Below are 21,314 nucleotides of genomic sequence, written 5' to 3'. Positions count from 1 at the left end.
GAATGAGCGATTGATGCATGTTATCAGCGTGACCGCAAGCATTAATTTACATATACACTATTTTATACCAAAAAATATACCAAAGAAATACGGATACCCCTTCTTGATTGCAGAGAAAAAAGTTAGGAAAAAAGCTTATTTTTAAAGCAATATATGTTTTCATTTATAAACCCTCAGTTCAATACGTAATATAACATATAATTGGTAATTCTCTGACAGATGTCACGTGCGACCATCTTTACAGTGAAAAAAAACATAAACTGAAAAGGCTATTAATCAATAGTATTGTTATATTATTGGTTTAATTTGTCACTATAGTAAAACCTATTTTTTGTGTGTTTGGCTCAAGCCGTTTATCTTGACATTATTTATTATTGGCGCAACAATACTACTTACTTGTTAGAAAGAAGTGTCAAAATTTATATAATCAATGTATTTTTAGTCCTTCAAAAGGACCTTTACAACTTTTGCGTCTTATTTATTTCAATTGCTCTACCGCAACGACGCATATAGTCAAACTGTACAGTTTGAGAGTACCTATGTATCGATAAGCCGATCAGCTGTTGTTCGTGTTTTCATAAATACCAGGGCTGCCGAATGAAACGCGGGGAATTTAAAATTCTTATTCTTTAGTTAAATTACAATCATCTACTTCAATAAGCCGCTTTCCTTAGCCGCCGCCAGTTGCTTGCGTAACCGCGTTTGAGCCTCCACTGGCCAAGACTTAAGCTCCTCAGCGCCACAGGGCAGGCAAAAGGTTTTTGTGTAGTAGAAACTACAACTGGCATCCTTGCAAACGACTTTCGAGCAGTTCGCGCAGTTGACGCCCATAGCTATATAATATTCAGCCTTCGTTTGCCAACGTGGCGGCGGCGCCTGGAATGGGTCACGCATCACATAGGTGTCCTCGCGAAACAGTATGCCAATGGCAAAAGGTGGCTCACGGCCATAATAATGCACAAATTCATGCATGTCACAGCAGCTGCAGCGAAACTCAATCCTGGCAATGCGTTCGTCATCCTCCTCCTCCTGCTGTGGCTCCTGAGACTGGATAGGCAACTGTAAGCGTTCAATCTCAGCGGCATCATCTTTAAGCAACAAGTCCTCGTCTTCATCTGGCTGCTCATCAATGGCACTGCTGGATGATGTGGATGGTTCCTCTGACATGGCAATAGACACACTGCAACAAAGTATCGAACGAGAACTTGCACTTTCGACTGTTCAAATTGAGAATCTTTACTAATATTGTGATCTAGCCTAAAAATAATATATATACACATTCAATTCACATACAATAAATTCAGTTATCTGTTTTTGTTGCTGTTGCCGTCTCAGTATTTTTCGTTTGTTTTGCCGTAGGTCATTCGACGGCAGCAAACATGCGCTTGTTGCTGACCGCATCATTGGGCCACCATTGTGGACGATCCACGTAGCAGCGTTCGCCATCTAGCACCAGCTGCTGTTGGCCACCCAACACTGGTTCAATGCGCAACAAGGCAACGCCACGATTCTGTGAATGGCCCAAGACACGTCCAAGATTGGCGCCAGCCACTGATTTCACGGTATAATTGGAGCTGACGGGCGCCGTAAAACGCACGGGCATGTAACGTTTGCGTATGACTCCAGAATGATGCACACGCGCCGTAAGCTCCTGACCCACATAGCAGCCCTTGTTGAAACTGACGCCATTCAAATAATCGGCGTTCGCTTCGAGGGGAAAACATTTGCCCGGCGGCAACTCTTCGATGCCCTCGCCAATGCCCTGTTTGTAACGCAATAGCTGATAGTTGTCATCACTGGTGTGCGGCGCAGCCACAACTTCATGGTTCCGCCACAATCGCTTGCTGAGAGCGCCCTGATCGAGATCGGTGGGCGCAAGAATTCGGGTGCCAAGGCCATCGATTCGCGGATCGGTCGTGACAAACAAATCATTTGATTTGCTAGCCGATACAAGATGCTGATGCTTCTGCTCGTTGTATAGTACCCATGGCACATACTCATCGTCCACGGTGTCGATATCAATGCGTTTGCGCACCCGATATGTGCGCAAATGTCGACGAAAGTCGGAGGAGGCATCGCGATCGCATTCCAACAGAAATGTGTCGGGATCGTTGGTGCGATATATGATCGTGTCGTACATCACACGGCCGTTACGATTAAGAAACAGGGCATAGATCGAGGCGGCTCCATGAGGCTCCTGAAGGCGCGATACATCGTTTGTCACGAGACCCTGTAGGAAGGGCACCGCTTCGGCACCATGCACACGTATCAGTTCGCGTGTGGTGAGCGGCTCTAAGATGAAGCCACCGTTGGAGGACCCCCTTGCCCCAAGTGCACCCGCTGCGGCCGTCAAGCGATTGCTGCCGCTAAAGTTGCGTATGCAATGTTGCGCGATGCGTAAAAACTTGAAATTTTTACATACATTCATGCTGCGATTGGGTGGGAGTAAGTGCACCGGATTGCATTCAACTTGAGAGTGCTTACCTGAATTTTAAAACAACTATTGTAAGAAACTAGGTTTTATTTGGAGATTTGATTGCACAAGTTTTGAACATGAATTTTCTGACTGTGCTTACAGATTGAACAGCTGACTGAGAATATGTGATGAAGTGTGCCAGACGGCAAGCTAAATGCTATGGCTACTAGATACATTTTAACTTGCCCTCGCTATGCAGCACTGCAATGCATTGCCCGACGCCAAGCTGACTGCTAAGAACTCCAACAAATACATTATGCAACACTATTACTTTCTTGGCGGATATTTTTGATATTGAAATGTAGTACAAAAAATACCGGATGTCATTACTTAATCTGTACCATTGAAATAAAATAAATTCTAAATTTTTTACACGCCTCTAAAATTAAATAGCGCTATAGATTTATGTGTCTCGTTGACGAATGCAAATTTCATATATACTTCAGAATAATCAATAAATGAGAGCTCAAATTTCAGAAAGGTCTATTGAAATGCAATACAAAAATAAAAGTAGTCATTACTTAAAACTTTGCTCTAATATTATTTACATCAATAGTCTTGAGCTTATTGACTAAATTACGTCTTGGTCTTTGGCGCAATTTTCTTAGCGAGAGCGCTCATCTCATTGTTTGACTTCTTCTTGTTCGGTTTCTTCGTGTTCTTCTTAATGCCATCAACTTTAACACCACGATATTCCGATTTCTTAGCTGCTTTAGTTACGCCAGCGCCTTGACCATTTTCCTTCAGTTTCTTTTTATCCAGGCGTTTCTTGGCGCCGGCTGAGTTCTGTTTATTTTTGGATTTCGGTTGAGATCCCGCTGACTTTGCAGCCGCAGTATCACGTGCTTGCTTGGCGCCCAGCTTCTTCACCGAGTAGCGTTCCACATGAATGGGTCTATCATCCAACACAGTCTCGTTCAGCTCGAGAGCAAGTCCGACTGCATCGGGTTTCTGGAAGCAGACATAGGCGACACCTTTGCAGCCCTTTTCGCCATCCTGCAGACAACGAATGTAGTCGATTTCGCCGCAGCTGGAGAAGATCTCTCGCAGCTTGGGCTCATTGGCAGCTACATTGTGGCACAAAAGTTAATAAAAAACAACTAACATTTACACAATAATTGCTTACAGTATTTCAGATTGCCAACGAATACGGTGCGCTTGGCATCGGCATCTCCAGCTCCAGCTTGATCGCTAACATCACCTGCTGCTGCCTTGGCTTTAGCTGCCGGCGTCACGCGCAGATGACACTCTTTGAATTCAGATCCGTTCAACGACAGCGCTTTCGCAGCAATCTCTGGACTCTCGAGCACCACATAGGCATTTAAAGAACCGGCTGCTTTGCGCTGCTTATGCTTAAACAATTGCTTGCCACCGGCGGTGCGCAGACGAATTGATTGCACCTTGCCAATTGATTGGAACAAACGTGTTATTTGCACGCGTTTCGTATTAATGGGCAGATTTCCAACGAATACAGTGGCAGCTTCGTCTGCAGGATCCCCCTCTCTCGCTTCTCGCCATCTAGGAAACATAGTAGCTGTTAAGTTGACTTCAATTAAGATGTAATTTTTCATTTACCTTTATCATTAGCATTTCGTTTTGGTTTCGCCTTTTGTTTTGTTGCCTCTTTTTTATTGTTGCTACCAGTCTTCTCCTTAGGTGTATCTGATTTTTTGACTTTAGTTTCTTCTGCCGTCTTCTTTGGCTCCTTGGCGTCCTTTGACGTTTCCGTTGCCTGTTTTCGCAACTGTTTCTTCAGCTTTTGTGCCTCTTTCTTGGCCTTCTTTTTTTCAATTTTGGCCAGATCCGATGCGGATAAATTCTTTGCCGTCTTCTTGATTTCCTCGGCAACGGTTTCCTGCACTGCAGCAGCTTTTACTGTTTTGGGTTTCTTTGATTTCTCCTTTTGTTTTTTTTAACGGCTTTGCTGTCCGCGGATATGTTTAGCTTATTTTCTTCAGGTTTTAATTCACCACCTTGCTTTGATTTACTTTTTGGCGTCTTCATTTTGATTTATTTAGCTCGATGTATAAAACACAAACTCTTGCTTCACGTGTTGTACGCCCAGTGTTGGCAAACATGTAGAGTAAGTAATTTTACCTCACATTTTGACTTAGAGGAATTGTACTACACTGATTTAATGTTATCTACAATGTTTATTTTGCGATGTGTTTGTATATGTACATTTATTTAAATCAAATTATTTCTAGAAAGTAATATAGTAACAATTAATAACATTAAATAACTGTAATGTTGACAGTTACATTTTTTTATCATTGATGTCACTAGCAAAGCCGTCGGAGTAATCGATTACCATAATACTTATTTTTTGCCATCACTATGCGGCTTGTTAATGTCATCCCTAATTAGAATATTTCTATTTTTGCCAAAAGCATAATTGGTTTTAAAAAATAAATGTTTTTATTGGCCCAATAATTGGCCAACACATAATTTGTTAGAACAGCTGTGTGTCAAGAGGAGCATTCCTCTTTCAAACAACAATCATTTTACAGAAAAACCACACAATGAAAAGATACAAGCAAAAATTGCGAGAAGTGTGGCTACAAATGCCAGAATTTCGACCATGGCTACGTCGAGATCCCGAAGATTCATACAGAGCTCGGTGCCGCATGTGCAAATGTGGCGTTAATACAAAGATTTGTGACTTGCGCGCTCATGCAATGACCAAGAAACACATGAAGAGAAGTAACGCAGTTGAAATCAAAAGAAACGACTCGGTAAGCAAATTAAGAAAAAGAGCGTTGACCTGACAATCAATTTAATGCACATTTATATTGTAGAGCAACGACGAAGACGAGATGTCATTTGATCGCAGTCCTGACTACAAACCCAAAGCTTCGACATCGAAACGTGTCAACAAAAACAACAGCTATGAAAGTCGAACCAAATCAAATCCAATTAAAACGGAAACAAGAGGTAACAGTGGTCCCGATTATGAAGCGATTATTGAAAGTCTGGCACTGTACGAGCCGGAGCAAGCGCTGTTCTCTAATGAATCCACCACACAATCTAGTCATCCTATTGACAAGGAGCTGAATGGCACTAATAATAACATCGATGAGGAAATGATTACAAATGCTGTGACCGTTGCGGTGAAGAACATGAAAGATTCGGCACAAATATTTGGGGATTTTGTTGCTGATCGTTTGCGACAATTGACAGAGCAAACATCCGAGTATGCAAAGGATAAGATAATGCAAGTTATTTTAGAAGCTGCTGCGTTAGACAGAACGCATGTGAAATGCAGCGAAGAATCATAATATATATGTATGTACATATATTGTAGTAATGTTAAGTCGAAATAAATCCCACATCAGCCTTAAGTACAAAGAATACATTTTTCTTTATGTTTATATTTGTATCTTGCAGCCAAAAAGATAATGCGGAGTATTACTCTACTTCGACAGCATTACAATTAATTGATCGATATGAAAAATAATAAGTGTTCGATTTTATGCTTATATATTCCATGTTATAAAATAATGTTTCATTATAATATAAGACATTAATTACAATATAAGAAATTATAGAAAGTATTTAAAATGCAATTCAGAAAAATTAAACTAAAAAACAATTCACTTTCGAAAGAAAAAGTTATTGGAATTTTTCGGCGGCAAACGTTGGAGACACAACATAAAATCGAACTATCGCTACCTTGCTATTGTTAATCGATTATTTTTGGAATCGCGTCTTTTGCGTTGTGAAATAAAATTGATGCATTCAACAGTTTAACAACGGCAGTAAACATGAGCGCTGAGGAAAATAATATTAATTCAAATATCCCTTCACCTGCTAAAAGAAAACTGTCAGAAAATGAAGAAAAACCAAATACCCATGAAGCTAATAAACGTCGAAAATCCGAAGACGCTGTAGCGCCAACAACAAACAGCAACAACGAAAATGTAGTTATCAAAACAGAAAAAGTGGAAGACGAGGACGCCGCTGCACATGAAGCAGCAGCTGAAAGTAGCAGCAATATTCCAGTAGTAATCAAGACGGAGCCAGAGGAAGAAAATGAAGCAACAGTTGATGGCCCAAGCACAAGCTCGAATATTTCGGCAGCAGTTGTTGTAAAGACGGAACCAACAACAACAACCAGAAAACAGTCACCAGAGCCTGATTCCTCGGTTTCCTCGAGCACTTTGCGCCGCTCGTGTCGATTTGGTATTCGATGTTACAGGTACAAAATTAAATTATAAATGTACTTTGGACTAATAAATTGCATTCTGAATTTAGGCTGAATCCGGCACATCGGGCAGCCGAGGCACATCCTGGTGACGCCGACTATCGTCGCCCCAGTTTTCCAGATCCGCCACTAGGAACACCTGCATGTCCGTTTGGCAACGGATGCTATCGACGCAATCCCACGCATTTTCAGCAGTTTTCACATCCACCAGATTGTAAGTAAGATTCAGTAGAAGCCAATCTGCTAAAAACAAGGGCAACTCTAGTCAATTCTGCCCAGAATATACGCAATCGTTTGCGCCAACGACGAAACCAGACCCAAAATACCAATGGAACTGCAGCTGCATATTTGGACTCGGAAACGGATGAAGATGAGGAGGATCCCTTCCACGATGAAGCGGACTCGGATTTGGATTATAAGCCTGGCGCCAATTTAGATGACGATGACGAGGGATGAAGAGGACGATCTCGAATTTAATAGCGAACGTCAGAATTGTGATGAGTTTGATTAAAATGATTCACGCATTATAATGTTAATATGATGTACAAAATATACTACAAAAATGTACATATGCACATACATATATTGTTGAGTTGTAAGCTGTAGAAGTATTAAATTTGTAGCACCTTAAACACATTCGTTTTGCTATTCAAAATTAAATCAAGGGGTCCCATTGATCATAAGGTGTCAGCAGCGCTGAGTAATTAGCTATTTTGAGAAAAAATTTTGGCTGTTTTAAAGAGTACTGACTTTAAAATAACATTTATTGCAATTGATGATAAACAAAATAGTATTAAAAATTTCAGCTATAGAAAATCGGCTAGTTTTTCGACATTTTCGAATTCTTATTTATCTACAACATTAGGTCAAACAGTTGGCAACAAAGCTTGTCACTGCTGTTAACTACTGAATACTGTGAATGTTAACTATGGTGACTTTAAAATTACTGTCAGCGAGTCATCATTTGGTGTTTACCACTTAAGCAAACGCGGTCATACTTTTGTGCTTAGTCGTTGTTTTTGCTTTGTAGGAAATTTGTCACAATTCGTCTGGTTGCCAGACAAGACGCATTTCTTAATTTTTTTGTCGAAGTTTTTTATTTATTAAATTAATACGACTGGTAGTGAATTTTGTCAAGCAGTAACAAAGAAAAAAGGCATCAAACTGGCGGAGAAAAAAAGTGCAGATGGCATTATGCCAAACATCAGTGGTAATGCGTACTTTTTTACTTAAATAAATAATATTGCCTTATAGTATTCAATTCTACCAACAAAGCACAGAGAAGAACCACTGTGAAAATTACAATTATAGCGCACTGCATGTAGTTAATAATGCACACAACAAATAAATCGATTGGGTAAATAGATAAGCTGTGACATGAAAAGAAAATTGTCGTCTGCCCAGAAAAGTGAAAGTTTTCTCAGTCTACCGAGAAGTTGCCATGAAGGAGGCGGCATGTCTGCCATTGTAGAAATACATGTGTGTGTGTGTGTGTGTGTAACTACATTCCATATGTTAAAAAGGATCCGAACCACATATGTAGCGGTATGTGCGAGTGACATATGTTTTCGATTAATGGCAACATGCAAAGAATTCAATATAAGAAATTGTAGCTTGTGCCCCATTATCAGCATCGACTTCGCTTATCTTAGTTTTTGATAATTTACACTTGAGTGTATTTTCTGCCCTCATGTATTGTATGTATGTCTGCATATGTAGGTGAGCACGAACATACATACATATGCATATGTAAATAAAAATGTATGTGTGTTGTGGCAAGACGGCCATGCTTGCAATCAAAAATAGCACTTGAATTACACACACACACTTACGCATATGACAGATATGCAAACTTCACAATTGCAGTGCGGCGTTTACAGGATTCGCAAAAAAGTGGGCTGGTCTCACTTCAACAGTCGGCTCCCTTCGGCTGGTCCCACTTTAGTCGGTTCCAATCGGCTGGTCACACATATACACACATAGCTTCACGCTTATCTGAAGTTCGTGTATGTTTTTTGTGCACTAGCAAGATAAAATTGATCTCATTGATGTGTTCAAAACACTAATGTTTTCATCTCTCGACAGCTGAAAGTGTATCATGCCGTGATTGAAGATGTCATCTCGAATGTGCGCGACGCCTTTCTGGATGAGGGCGTCGACGAGCAGGTGCTGCAGGAGATGAAACAGATCTGGCGCAATAAACTGTTAGCAAGTAAGGCGGTTGAATTGAATCCAGAGCCGGGCGAGCCGGGTCATCATCCACCGCCCATTGTGGCCAACAATCCAAAGGTAAGCAAGGTGTGTTATCGTTCGTGCCAAAGGTGTCGCCTCCTCCTCCTCCCACTCCCCCACTCCATCCATCCATATAGTGTGTAATATATTTGTATATATGTATTTTTGTGCATTAATTGTGCAAACAACAATTAAAACTATGCTCTTTTCTCCAATTACAAAACAACGAAACGAATCGAACCAACAACAACAATTGCCATCAAATCAACAACTACAACTACAACGACTGCTGCTTTTTATATGTAATTGCTACCACCATAAACTCATACTCGCACAACACACATACTCATATACTCTCATCATCAACGCTGCAGAGCTCGAAGGTAATGCAGTTTTGTGCTACTCGCTCCGAGTTCGCATATGACTAATTTTTTATTTTTTTGCATTTGCAATTTTTACAGGCTGCCAATGCCAAAGCCAAAAAGGCTGCTGCCGCTGCGGCAGCCTCACAACAGAACAGCAACAACAACGGCGCCGGAGCAAGTGGTGGCATGAACACGTCTGGGGACAGCAATAAGCCAGCAACACCAGCTGCGGCAGCTGGTAAATCTCCAGCATTGACTGCAGTTGGCGGTGGAGGCATCATTAAGAATGGTGGCATCGGAGCCATCAAGCAGGAGGTCACATCACAGAATCCGCCACCGTTGCATCCCACATCGGGTGCGGCGTCAATGCTGCAGAAGCAACAGCAGGCTGCCGCTGCTGGTGGCGGCGGCAATGCAGCTTCTGGTGGTCAGACACCCATACCAATTGTATCGCAATTGGACCCCAATCGCATAATGCCTGTGAATGTAAGCAGTTGTCTCCTGGCTATTAAATTCGCTTAATATTCAAATTATAATTTTCTTTTATAGATTACGTTACCTTCGCCACCTGGCTCAACAAGTTCGGAATCTCGTGTGCTCACCATACAAGTGCCAGCATCGGCACTGCAAGAGAATCAGTTGACCCAAATATTAACAGCTCATCTGATTTCATCGATCATGTCATTGCCCACCACATTAGCCTCATCCGTGCTGCAGCAGCATGTGAATGCAGCTCTCACCAATGCCAATCATCAGAGTAAGCAGTGTAAAACTTTATTATATGAGCATTACTAATAACTCTTTGGTGGCTTCAGAGAATATTGCCATTGCTAAGCAATTGGATGGCGCTTTGGATTCGTCGGAAGAGGATGAGAGCGAGGAGAGTGATGATAATATGGATAATGATGACGATGATGATTTGGACAAAGACGATGACGATGATGCTGAGCATGAGGATGCTGCCGAAGAGGAGCCCTTGAATAGCGAAGACGACGTCACCGATGAGGACAATGCCGAGGTCTTTGACACAGATAACGTTATTGTGTGCCAGTATGATAAGGTAAAGGCTTTAACAACATGTAGAATATGCATCCATTAATTATATTTCCAATTTTGCCTTCTCTATAGATCACACGATCGCGCAACAAATGGAAATTCTATCTCAAGGATGGCATCATGAATATGCGCGGCAAGGATTACGTATTTCAAAAGTCGAACGGCGATGCTGAATGGTAATCGAAACTAGCACCAACACAACAAAATAAAAAGCAAAGCGTAAAACATGAATCCATAAAATGAAACAAACAAAAAGACAGAACGAAATGCCTCACAGTACGCCTTCAGCAAACAAAAAACACAGCAACAAATACGTTACTAAGCACCCCCATCTGATCAGGTCATCATACCCAATTCACAAATTTTTCCCGCATTCAGCCTTCAAAAAAAAGCCAGTTTTGACGGGAAAAAATCCAAATTGGCAGCACTGCTGGCGGCTGTGGTGATACGCAGTGCCGCAACCCACATGTTGCCACCCATTGAGGAGGGCCCGAAACAAATTTTCTACAGAGAATTCTCTTCAGAAACCTTGTTCTTGGCCTTCCCCAATGGGTGGCAACTTGTGGGTTGCGCCACTGTATATCACCACAGACGGCAGAGTTTTTTCCTCCGTCGCCACCACCACGTTACTTGCACCCCATCTGATCAGATCATCATCCCATAATAACGTCGTGACCAATAGATGGCAGCTAACCAAAAGCACCAAACAGAATATCCCGAAACAAATTCTCTTCAGTTTGTTTTTTTCCTCCGTCGCCACCACCACGTTACTTGCACCCTATCTGATCAGATAATCATCCCATAATAACAAAAACACCAAAAAACAGAATATCCAATGGCCAAGTTAATTGTTTGGGTATAGCAAAAATATTGTATCGAACTATTTGTACTGAGTCATGTTGAGTGGTGTTTCAATTTAACAACTTGTAATCGTAATTTATGTATTAATTACACTGCTGCATATTTAATGTCAATAAAAACGGAAATTTTGTAATGCAACTAACCGCAAAAAAAATCTTATTTTAATAATTGCTGTTATCCCCTCATTTCCAAGGACCCGTGTGAAATATTAAAAAATTGCATATATAGGCTGTAAAATACATGTATATTGTATATTTAAAATTATTTGTTAATTAAGGAGTACAGCATTTTACAAATAAAACACCTATAGAAGAACAGCGCGACAATGGTTAAATTGTTACATGCTTGTTGTTATGCTCTATGTACACTGTATCTATCTGTATAGTTTATTTTTCATTTAGGATTATATTCAATATACATACAATGTGCGCCCAAAAAACGACTCCACACCACTCTTTCCCTAGAGCTGCCAGCTTGGACAGTGATTTGCTCAATTTGCTTACCAGCTTATGACTAAACATTCTAAATAAATGACTAAACTCAATCGTCATCGTCATCGTCGATGTGCACTTATGTAACTAAAACTAATCAATTATGAATTATGTGTGTCTGTGCATGCAGTTTCTGATTGTTAGATGTGATCTTCGATAAATGTAGATGATTTTCTGTAAAATTACATTTTAATTCATAATTCTATACAATTCCTAATATTGTGGTATTATTATTTTTGCACATATTTAATTTGTGTATCTTTTTATAAACAATTCATTAATTTAGTTGATTAGCGGTTTACGTATCTACTACTTCCAAAAATAATGAGTGAAAAAATCATCAAAATTTTGGAGTCGTTTTACAGGCGCTCTTCTTTTAGTATAGCTGGTATTTTTGTTTTCTTTTAAGCTTTTCATTATTTTTTGTATGTTTGGTGATTTTGCCCGCAAACAAGTTTGTGCTTAGCACCAAAAGTTGTAATTTGTTTTTGTAAATGTTTCCATTACATTAGAAAATGATCCTTTCACATACAATGTGTATGTGTGTATCGTCGGTCTGTCTAACTATACATTAAGTTGTCAATAGCGCTATGTTGATTTCCTTAACCATCTTCACTCGATGCAGCATTCGCTGCAATGCATCCTGGCTAAGCGCCTGCGTGGAGTACCAAACGGGCGAATCGGGCACACAAGATCTTTCTGGTTGCAAGTAGAAAACATCGTTGCGCGTCTTTACACTTTCCGGACTGCAAATAAAAATGGAAAATATGAGTTAATCACATACAAAATATTTATGTATATCAATTAGAACAGACCATTTTGATAGATAGAATTCGTATAAACGCACAGGACAGCGCAGTGGATTCTCTTCGTTTTCCTGCTGTTCATAGACCTTTTTTCTTGCGCGGATTGGCATCTGTTTTACAAAGGTAAAAAATATATTAGTAATAGCATTCAACAAGTCTTTGATGCCAATAGCTCTTACCCAGACCCGCCTGCGGTGGATAAAAGCGTAGCAAGACGTTCCGTGTGCCGGGAACTTTGGAGTTCTGCGATGAGCGTTTCCAATGCTTCATAATGTGCGAGAAAGATAATTGCATGTGCTCCTCAACGGTCTGCAATATGGACACACATTAATAATATGAAATCGTAAGCAACAAGTTATGCAAGCTTACAGTTAAATTGAAATGCTTGGTATTGAAGAACATGAGCGTGCTGAGCAGCACATGAGGTGAATGGGCACCAAGTTGTTTGCATTCCCACAAATGCTCCTCTTCGACGCGCGTCACAATGTATTCTATATTTTAAAGAAGATAAGGATTAGTAACATTTACATGTAAGAAAAGCAAGCACACAGCTTACGTGAATCATTGTAGAGTACGGAAAACTTTCGCGCCACTTCGTCCAAACACTCCGTAAAGCGTTCATAATATGGATCGTAGAAGATGTTATCAATGCGACCATTTACATATAGATATTGTTGAATGCCTGCCAAAAAGAAAGGGAAGAATTGATTACTAAGACTATTTCAACTTACAACTTATTGCTAAACCTACCCAGCACAAGATAATAGATGGTATCGGGCGCATACTCGGTGCCATTGGGTTTGCGCACCTCCTTTACAAACAGGCAGAGCGAATAATTTAACTCGTCAGCTGTCATTTGCAGCAGCTCCGTTTTAAACGGACGACGACGCATCGAACTCTTCTCAATGTCCGCATTCTTGGTCATCACCCACTGCTTCCAGGCATTTACACCGAACGTGTACTTGAGGAACATTTGTGCGTCGGGCTTCTCCTGCGGCTGTTGTGCCTGTTGTGACTGTTGCTGCAGCGCCGAGTGATCCATTTCGCTACCCCGTTGCCGCTTCACGGGCGACCGACTATTCCTTGATGGGGAATCCATAACAGCAATGTTGCCACCACCTCGTTTACGACCACGCGGTGAACTAAAGCAAATGTAATTCAATTAATTAAAAGGAACTTTGTTAAGTAATACCAACAAACTCACCGTTGCGTCGCATCCAGCATGTGATGTTGCTGGTCCAGATGATGCACTCCCATTTGGCCCATGTCATGACCCATTGGCGATTGATTTGATATCGTGTTGGTCGTCATTGTTGACTCCAGATCCACTGTTGTGGTCTGATGATGATTATCATAGTCGCCGGTTGCCATTTTAAGCGCGATCTGCAGCATATCATCACCATAGGGATTATGACTGGCCGCACTCACGTCAACCACTTGTTGCTGCTGTTGTTGTTGTTGCTGCTGCTGCTGTTGCTCCAAACTGTTTTGATATTGCATCGTCACTAGACCTGGATCCGGTTTAATTTCATTGTCCGAATCGGAATCTGAATCATGTTTCTCCTCCGCCACCATTTCGGCCATCATCAGGAGCTCAGCTTCCAACGGATCCTCAGGCATTTTATCCTGTATCTTTTTAATCTCTTTCAATATGCCCTGGGAGGTGTTGCGTGTTGTTGGTATAAAGATGGGCACCGGTATTGGCAGCGGAATGGGCACGGGCACCGGGAACGGTGCCGAATACATGTACATCGGTTGTGGCACAAATATAGGCACCGGCACCGGTATCAGCACCTTGTTTGAATAATCCTTTTCCGTTTGTGTTGCGCAATCGCGCACGGACGGCGTGCACTGCTCCCCTTGGGAGACGGTCATCGGTTTACAGCTGATGTTCACATTGCGCACAGCCTTCGGATATGGCGGCACCGTAATGATCTTGGTTTCTGTGATGGCCGGCGGGTTGAACTCGTTGCTGCTCGGTACGCTGCTGCTCATGAGCATGCGTGGAGGCGATGGTGAACGAGCAACGCTATAATCCACGTGCTTACGCGGTCGTCCTCGTCCGCGTACCTCGCCGGTGGCCACTGTGGATGTAGCGGGCGATGCCATGCTGCTCATCGCCAGTGGCGGCGGCGAATCCGGTTTGCGTCCACGTTTACGGCGTACTGTCACACTGCCAATGCGCGCTTCCGTTTCGCCGCTGGCCAAAGATTGTACCGTCGAAATGACGGGTACAACGGTGCCGCCGGCTGTTTTCTTGCCAGCCGTGGCATTATTCTTCACACCGGACTGCAAATAGATGAGAGATAGATTTTAATATTTGTTGGATTAATTCGGTTCATGCGCGAAAAACGTACAATTCGCTTCGATTTTCGCATTTAAAAAATTGCAAGCAAAAAAAACCTGAGTAGACTTGCCGGATCATACAAAAAAGCATACAGGTGCAAACAACAAAAACAGACAATTATCCATTGCACATAAATTAGTTACGGTAATTGACTTAAGTACTTAATGTATGATAAATAAAATTCATTTATAAGTTTAAAAATTAAACTTCCGCTAAGGATATACGTATGTACATATATAAATCGGAATGTGCATTATCGATAATGCCAGTTGCCAACAATAATGGTGACAATTACGTAGACTATCGATAGCAGATTACAGCAATTTATAAAAACCGTCATAACTTGGAAGGAATTTGAAAAGTTATTGTTTGTTAACTTACCGGCTGTGCTAATTTTAATTTGACACGCTTAGGCAATCCAGTGGGAAACGGTGCTGCATTCTTATTGCTGGCACGTGACGGCGACGACTGCTGCTGCGATGACTTGCTCGCTGATGTCGATGGCAAATCGCTGTCTAGCGTCAAAGGAGCGCGCGCAAATTGATTTTGAAACTGCATCACACACTGATATGTACAAAAATTGCGCATCGATGCATCCGACATGGTCAAGTGATACTGTGGAGTGCTCGCGTTGCTGCAATTGTCGCACTTGGTGACAGCTCGTGCCGAAATGTTGCAACTGACGCCATGCATGGTGAGGCAATTGATTGAGCAGGTGAGTGTTTCCACATCGCCTTGCACCTTATAGATCATATCGAAATTGTACTTTTTCACCTTGCACCATTGACACGACACAATGTGTCGATTCACGATAATGTACACGTTAATGCAGATCCGGGAACAGAACATTTTCGGCGAATGCCTATCGGTGTTGTAGATGGTGTATGCATCGGCGGTTTTGCGTTCAAAGTATTTGCAGCACATGGCGCAGGGATCCGCATTCACGTTGCTGACAAATTTGAACGCCGAGAAGCAGGGATTCGAGCAGAAATAATGCTCCTTATCGTCCAGCAACATTTCCACGCGCACCGGTTTTTCATTGTTGCAAACGCCGCACATTTCGTTGCGCAGTTTCTTGCGGGGATTGCACATATTGTCGTAACGTCGCAGGCAGGCTTGCGAACAGAAGTCTTTGAACTGATCCTTATCGCCCACGGGCGCTAAGAAACCCTCCTGTCCGCTGCTAATGTCCTTCTGGCAGCACGAGCACGTCTTCAGGCCCTTCTTGTAGGTGTTGAGACATGCGGCACAGCAAAATTGTCGCACCTCGAAGCCAAAGCGAACACAGTATTTGCCAAGCGCTATGGAGCTCACCTCCTGCTTGCAGGTCTCACAGTTGCCGCCAAAGGAACGCTGATAGCTCCCCAAACAGATCTCATTGCAAAAGTCCATCGTCTCCCAGATCAGTTGCTTCTCGCTCACATTGATCTCCTGCTCACAGTCGGCGCAGCGACGTCGAAAGCTTTCGATGCGATCGAGACGCGCCGCTTCGGCTTCGGCATTGGTGCGTGCCACTACATTGGAGGATTCGGGTTTTTTGCTGGGCGAACGTATCGTGGTTGCGCCAATATTTCGTACCCGTATCGAGTGTCGCTTCAGTTTGAACTTATCCGGCTCCTCGGCATTCAACAGATTATAGCAATCATCGTTGCAAATGTAGAACGTGTCCTGGTCCTGACGCAAAAAGTATTTGCAATTCTTTTGCTCTTTGCACTGCAGGCAATCATTAAGTTTGCCTGTCGTCGTTGTTTCCGATTCATCAGCCGTCGCTGCAGTCTCCTCATCAGCTGCTTCAGTGGCTGGTTCATCATCTTCGCCGCGTCCTTCTTGCTGACTGCTGACTTCCTCGACCAGAAACTTTTTGCGCCGCAAAAAGAATTTGCCCGGCTGATCGGCCAACAGCGCATCACAGCAAGCCTGATCACACAGATACTCAAAGCTTCCTGCTGCAGCTGTTGCATCTGCCGCTTCTTCGTTGTCCGCATCCGCCTCCTCATTAACTGCTACTTCTAAATTTTTGAAGCGGTAACCGCAGCTTTTCTCGGCATCACATTGTCGGCACTTGTGAGTGCTGGCAACAATCCAGCTGATGATGATTTTGGCTGCTCCGCCTGCCTCGCCAGCTGCCGCACTGGATGCCTCCTCGGCCGTTGGCTCATCCGCATCCGGAGCATCGGCCTCTGGCGCATCTTCGTCATTAGCCTCGGCGTCCGCTGAAATGTTATTGATTAGTTAATTGCTTCTTTTTGTTTTTGTTAATTATAAATTTAACGATTAATGCCCACCTTTGGCATCTTCTGAGGCTGACACACTTCCTCCAGCTGACTTATCAGCTTGAGCAGCTGCTGCCCAGTTGAAAGGAGAGAAACTTAGCTTAGCTTACGGCTTAAACTATTAAGTTAATTAAAAAAGGCGTTTTACCATTTGGCGTTCTTGGCACTTCGTCCGACGTCGAAGCATTCGCTTCGCCTGCCCCATCCTCCTTTTCATTGTGTTCGTCGGCTGCTTCGTCTGTCTCAGCAACGGGGGATTTGGAAGAGGCTGCTGCTGCTGCTTGTGTTTGTTCAGCGGCTTCTTCCTCTTCGGCCGCCTTTTCGGCATTCTCACGTGCCTGCTCCTTTTCGGCCTCGGTGACCTCCGTCTCGGGATCGTCGGGTATGAGACAAACATCCGACTCCTCGGGCTCCAACACATTTTCCACAGTATCTAAAAGATAATGAATTAAAGCAAATTTCCTTTGAATATTAAGAGTCTTTATAACTCACCATCTCCATGCTCTGCCTCGGCAGCATCTTCCAACTGCTCTGCTTCAGCTTCGCCAGAATCATCTAATTGCTCTGCCTCTGCAGCATCGTCCAGCTGATCTGCATCGCCTTCAGCATCAGCTCGCTCATCGTCCTCCTGTGCTGCACTAGTTTCAGCCGAAGCGTCTTGTTCCTGCTCGTCTATTCTATCCACTTCATCTCTGCCCTCTGAGGGCGCATTTGATTCATCAATGGCTTTGCCAGCATCTCCTTCGTCTTCTTGCCGAGAATCGTTGCCTTCTGAGCGCATTTCCACATCGTCAGCTTGCTCATCGTCGGCGGCTTTCGCTGGCGCCGTCGCCTCATTCTCAGCTTCAGCGTCGTCCACGTCCATTGCCTCAATTGAGGTGGACGGTGCACCATCGACGGCATCATTATCACCAGCATCCTCCTCATCTCCTTCGACGCTCTCGAGGGCGTCACGTTGTTGCAGCGAATCGGCATCACCGCTGGCATCGAGATTGCAGTGCTCCTCCGGCTCTTCTTCTGTTGCAGCCTGAGGCTCCTCTTCATCTAAGTCTTCTGGATTAGCTGCAGATGGCTCTGTGTCCGCATCCTGCTGCTGTTCCTTGTCTTCACCATCATTTGCGACCGCATCTGTTTTGCCCTGCGATTGGCTCTCATCCATGTCCAAAGAACCTTCGGAGATTTGATCAAAATCCTCGTCCACTTGGCCACTTGATGTCTCTGCGGGCTTTTCAACGTTAGTCGCATCAGCAGTCGGATTGTCAATGGTTGCGTCTTCTTCGGCTGGCGGGGATGTTGGAGTGTCTTGCACAGCTGTTGTGGCTTTCTCTTGTTCCTCATCCAATTTGGAGGTTTCAGATTCGGGCCTTGCACTGGAGTCAGCACCAAAAGAATCGGAACTAGATATTTCCTCCATTTGGAACTATTTGATCAATGAAACACTGGGCTTTGTATTTATACCGGCAGAAAGCGAAACATTAACTGCAAGTGAATAGAATTAAGTTTACATTTTGTTTCAATTTAAATTTATAGAGTAAGTGCTGCATATGCTTGTATATATGTGTGTTGATGTTAGCTCCCCTCCAATTGTCGTTTCGCGCGCATTTCACCCCCACTGTCTATCGACAGACTTGAGACGACCGATAAATATCGAACGACCTACGAGGGCCTCACACCACACCGTTTAAAGTGTGTACAAAACGTCACAAACACACAGACATACACATACACACACGCATAGTGATGTGGTGTACAGTGCACAAGAAAACAAAACATGCGCCAAAAAAATAATATTCTCTTTATAAAGCATTGAAAGCACGTCTCAAACTATTTGTATCATTAATACAATTGCAATTACTTTGTCTGCTGCACAGTGGGAAGCGTAGCTGGTTTCTGGCGATTGCGCCGTTTTAATAAATCTGTCTAAGAGATCCGACGTCGGCAACGAAAATCTAGGAACCATTAACTGCCTTTCATTGCAAATACAAACGAATAAACTCTTTTCGCGGTTATATTGAGGGCGATCAATTTTTTTCCAAGTGTTTACACGATTTGCAATTCGCAATTTGCAATTTATATTTTTCAAGCACTGTAACACTGTAACACCCGGAAAAATGCTGTACAAAAACCACAAGTTGAGGTCCACACAGGGATGGCTAAATTTATCGATAGTCGCAATTTCATATTCAATTTACCACCACAAGTCATTGCAGTTGCATAAATCGAATATTTGCAAATCTAAAAACAAACAATTTTGCAGAAACATGTATTACATTTTCAGCATGTATAGTTTGCGCTTTTTGTTTTTGATATTATGCTCAATAAGCTGTCGCGATTTTTTTAATTTAAATCTAAATGTTTACAGTGACTAGTAAATTATCGATATATTATAATAGCAAAAATTAAATTTTTAGTTGTGTACACACTGAAAATATGGCTGTTAAGGGAGCGTACACTATATGTATATACATATGTATTCTTTACTGCATAATGCAGATGCATTTACATATGTTAAATATAATAGCAGCCATTGTAAAGCTGCAGTTTGCAGCCATAATTTGGGTTTTTCTTCTATCATCTCTTTGTTAACACAAAAATGTTTTGTTTATAAAAAAAATAAAATAAATCACAAGTTTTTAAAAAATTACAGTTACTAACATTTTAACAAAAATCCTGTAAAGAGTAACATCATGTAAAAGATATTATGGTATCAAAGAGAGGAATTGAATTAATTAACAAATTCTTTGGGCATTTTATTGGTTTTAATCGAAAAGTGTTATTTCTTTTTATTTTATATGAATAATGCCATCGGCGTCAAGGAGCACATCTGGAAAGTACTTGCAAATCTTAGAAAAGTGGGGAAACTGTTTGGTATTTTTAAAGTTTAGATCATTTTCGCGCTGATATTTCTGCAGTAATTGAATTAAGTCCCCTGTTGTTAACGTCTGTTAAACAAACATTTATAACGTTTGGTATAAAATAGGAAATGTTGTTTACATACCTCGGTGACCTTCCAGTGTTGAACGAGATAATTGAAAGCATAAATTTGAAGTTTCATAATGCTTTGATGACCTTTCAACTGCGCTGTTTGTTCCAATATTTTCTAAAGATTTTATTCTGTATTACAAACTCACTGTTATTTAGTATATTATACTCACGGCTAAGCAAGCAGTTTCCAGATCGAGCATATTGTGCTGGAAGGCCAAATTGAAGGCGGGAATTATATCGTCCAACGGCCAATCCACATTATTGAGCTGTTTGGAGAAAGTGACTAGCAACTCTGGCATATTATAGGCAGTCGACAGTATGTATATATCCCCAATGATGCGCAGATCAGCTTGCGACGATGATATCTCAAAGGTGTAAATATATTCTAAGAATATTTCGACACTTTCGGGCGAAACGCCATTGATCTGCAGCACTCCATTCCACTGTTTGTTCTTCAAAATGTCTTGTTCCAGTTTCTCGGAGGCTGTGGCTAAAAAGATGCGATGACATGGAAATTTCTTATAGCAAACATTTCCCCCCTGCTGTAGATCTGCATTTTGAGGCACATGAACTTCGCAGTCCGCATCGATTCCACTGCGAAAATATTCCAAACGACGCTGCCTAGTGGAAATCCGCTCGACACTTGTCCGCTTGGACGTAGGAGCCGTGGGAGTTTTGTTAGGTGTCCTAGCAGGTGTCGGACTTTTTGACGAGCTCTGCACTTCTGCCTTTGGTGATGTGAAACCTGAAACTGCTGCCGATTCATTATTACTTTTTGGAATGGAATTTCTTTGAATCGGATTTATTTCCTCCTGCGGTTTTTCATCTGAAGTTGTTGAGGGGCGTATGCTTTGTGGTTCAGACCTTATTGGACTTTTGGGAAAAGTTTGATCCTGTTTAGGCGATTGTACAGGCTTTGGAGAATTTGGGGCGGAATCCTTACTGCCTCTTCTGGAATCCGACATGATAACTAACAATTTAAACAGTTTTGACGGATTTGAATTGTTTTCTCATTACAAAAAATATATTGCTAACTGAGACCATGAGATACTCTACAACAAAAATGGTGTACATAGTAGATACCAATGTAAATGTTACAAACGGTTATCGTGAGTTTTGTTTGAGCAAAAAGTAAAAAAAAAAAGAATATCAAATTCAAGCACAAAAGTACCGAGTGTGACCAGAGTATTTGAAAATTCTGCAGTTGCATTTGATTTT

The 21,314-nt window shown here is 42.1% G+C and overlaps 8 protein-coding genes across 10 annotated transcripts; 3 read left to right on the top strand and 5 right to left on the bottom strand.

The window, feature by feature from the left end:
* Nucleotides 1-624: 624 nt before the first annotated feature.
* LOC133838410 (cysteine-rich DPF motif domain-containing protein 1) lies at nucleotides 625-2,620 on the bottom strand. The gene is made up of 2 exons (XM_062269493.1): nucleotides 2,485-2,620; nucleotides 625-1,180 (listed from the first exon to the last, which is right to left on the bottom strand). The coding sequence occupies exon 2, from the start codon at nucleotides 1,165-1,167 to the stop codon at nucleotides 649-651; it is 519 nt and encodes a 172-aa protein (XP_062125477.1). The 5' UTR covers nucleotides 1,168-1,180; nucleotides 2,485-2,620; the 3' UTR covers nucleotides 625-648.
* Nucleotides 1,212-2,622, bottom strand: LOC133838406 (putative transferase CAF17, mitochondrial). Its single transcript, XM_062269488.1, has 2 exons — nucleotides 2,485-2,622; nucleotides 1,212-2,429 (listed from the first exon to the last, which is right to left on the bottom strand). The coding sequence occupies exon 2, from the start codon at nucleotides 2,426-2,428 to the stop codon at nucleotides 1,361-1,363; it is 1,068 nt and encodes a 355-aa protein (XP_062125472.1). The 5' UTR covers nucleotide 2,429; nucleotides 2,485-2,622; the 3' UTR covers nucleotides 1,212-1,360.
* Nucleotides 2,623-2,931: 309 nt separating this feature from the next.
* LOC133836790 (RNA-binding protein 34) lies at nucleotides 2,932-4,385 on the bottom strand (the record flags this gene model as incomplete). Its single annotated transcript, XM_062267376.1, has 3 exons — nucleotides 2,932-3,543; nucleotides 3,603-4,010; nucleotides 4,052-4,385. Coding segments are annotated over 3 exons (1,233 nt in total), but the record flags the coding sequence as incomplete, so codon positions are not given.
* A 442-nt stretch (nucleotides 4,386-4,827) lies between these two features.
* LOC133838409 (uncharacterized) lies at nucleotides 4,828-5,831 on the top strand. The gene is made up of 2 exons (XM_062269492.1): nucleotides 4,828-5,211; nucleotides 5,275-5,831. The coding sequence occupies exons 1-2, from the start codon at nucleotides 4,999-5,001 to the stop codon at nucleotides 5,752-5,754; spliced, it is 693 nt and encodes a 230-aa protein (XP_062125476.1). The 5' UTR covers nucleotides 4,828-4,998; the 3' UTR covers nucleotides 5,755-5,831.
* A 332-nt stretch (nucleotides 5,832-6,163) lies between these two features.
* On the top strand, nucleotides 6,164-7,324 carry LOC133838408 (aprataxin and PNK-like factor). Its single transcript, XM_062269491.1, is given in 4 exon segments — nucleotides 6,164-6,674; nucleotides 6,731-6,894; nucleotides 6,946-7,130; nucleotides 7,132-7,324. Coding segments are annotated over 4 exon segments (843 nt in total). The 5' UTR covers nucleotides 6,164-6,240; the 3' UTR covers nucleotides 7,192-7,324.
* A 387-nt stretch (nucleotides 7,325-7,711) lies between these two features.
* Nucleotides 7,712-11,001, top strand: LOC133838404 (transcription initiation factor IIA subunit 1). Of its 3 annotated transcripts, XM_062269486.1 has the most exons (7): nucleotides 7,712-7,890; nucleotides 8,766-8,969; nucleotides 9,287-9,295; nucleotides 9,374-9,763; nucleotides 9,827-10,034; nucleotides 10,093-10,337; nucleotides 10,406-11,001. In XM_062269486.1, exons 1-7 carry the CDS (start codon nucleotides 7,867-7,869, stop codon nucleotides 10,511-10,513), a joined length of 1,188 nt encoding a protein of 395 aa, XP_062125470.1. In that variant the 5' UTR covers nucleotides 7,712-7,866; the 3' UTR covers nucleotides 10,514-11,001. The 3 variants fall into 3 exon arrangements, with proteins under 3 accessions (XP_062125470.1, XP_062125471.1, XP_062125469.1); XM_062269487.1 differs by lacking the exon at nucleotides 9,287-9,295 and having other exon boundaries at nucleotides 7,713-7,890; XM_062269485.1 differs by lacking the exon at nucleotides 9,287-9,295 and having other exon boundaries at nucleotides 7,714-7,890; nucleotides 8,766-8,978.
* LOC133838403 (zinc finger MYM-type protein 4) lies at nucleotides 10,882-20,211 on the bottom strand. The gene is given in 13 exon segments (XM_062269484.1): nucleotides 10,882-12,431; nucleotides 12,501-12,583; nucleotides 12,585-12,601; nucleotides 12,671-12,800; nucleotides 12,861-12,982; nucleotides 13,048-13,173; nucleotides 13,242-13,633; nucleotides 13,696-14,780; nucleotides 15,220-17,051; nucleotides 17,124-17,183; nucleotides 17,260-17,544; nucleotides 17,604-18,590; nucleotides 20,110-20,211. Coding segments are annotated over 12 exon segments (5,229 nt in total). The 5' UTR covers nucleotides 18,526-18,590; nucleotides 20,110-20,211; the 3' UTR covers nucleotides 10,882-12,256.
* LOC133838407 (uncharacterized) lies at nucleotides 19,837-21,141 on the bottom strand. Its single transcript, XM_062269489.1, has 3 exons — nucleotides 20,267-21,141; nucleotides 20,110-20,211; nucleotides 19,837-20,053 (listed from the first exon to the last, which is right to left on the bottom strand). Exons 1-3 carry the CDS (start codon nucleotides 21,059-21,061, stop codon nucleotides 19,895-19,897), a joined length of 1,056 nt encoding a protein of 351 aa, XP_062125473.1. The 5' UTR covers nucleotides 21,062-21,141; the 3' UTR covers nucleotides 19,837-19,894.
* Between the last annotated feature and the right edge of the window lie 173 nt (nucleotides 21,142-21,314).

The sequence above is a fragment of the Drosophila sulfurigaster genome, chromosome 2R (assembly GCF_023558435.1).
Source record: "Drosophila sulfurigaster albostrigata strain 15112-1811.04 chromosome 2R, ASM2355843v2, whole genome shotgun sequence".
NCBI classification, from domain to species: Eukaryota; Metazoa; Arthropoda; class Insecta; order Diptera; family Drosophilidae; genus Drosophila; species Drosophila sulfurigaster.
The sequence above is the reverse complement of the archived record's forward strand: the minus strand, read 5'-3'. Positions and strand labels throughout refer to the sequence as shown.

Excerpts from the sequence above, each read along its gene's own strand:
- LOC133838410 (XM_062269493.1), bottom strand. The coding sequence starts at position 1,167 with ATGTCAGAGGAACCATCCACATCATCCAGCAGTGCCATTGATGAGCAG.
- LOC133838406 (XM_062269488.1), bottom strand. The coding sequence starts at position 2,428 with ATGAATGTATGTAAAAATTTCAAGTTTTTACGCATCGCGCAACATTGC.
- LOC133838409 (XM_062269492.1), top strand. The coding sequence starts at position 4,999 with ATGAAAAGATACAAGCAAAAATTGCGAGAAGTGTGGCTACAAATGCCA. Across the intron at positions 5,212-5,274 it reads AAATCAAAAGAAACGACTCG|AGCAACGACGAAGACGAGAT; the intron begins GTAAGCAAATTA and ends TTTATATTGTAG.
- LOC133838404 (XM_062269486.1), top strand. The coding sequence starts at position 7,867 with ATGGCATTATGCCAAACATCAGTG. Across the intron at positions 7,891-8,765 it reads CATTATGCCAAACATCAGTG|CTGAAAGTGTATCATGCCGT; the intron begins GTAATGCGTACT and ends ATCTCTCGACAG. Across the intron at positions 9,764-9,826 it reads ATCGCATAATGCCTGTGAAT|ATTACGTTACCTTCGCCACC; the intron begins GTAAGCAGTTGT and ends TTTCTTTTATAG.
- LOC133838407 (XM_062269489.1), bottom strand. The coding sequence starts at position 21,061 with ATGTCGGATTCCAGAAGAGGCAGTAAGGATTCCGCCCCAAATTCTCCA. Across the intron at positions 20,212-20,266 it reads TGGAAACTGCTTGCTTAGCC|AAAATATTGGAACAAACAGC; the intron begins GTGAGTATAATA and ends TAAAATCTTTAG. Across the intron at positions 20,054-20,109 it reads AACACTGGAAGGTCACCGAG|ACGTTAACAACAGGGGACTT; the intron begins GTATGTAAACAA and ends TTTGTTTAACAG.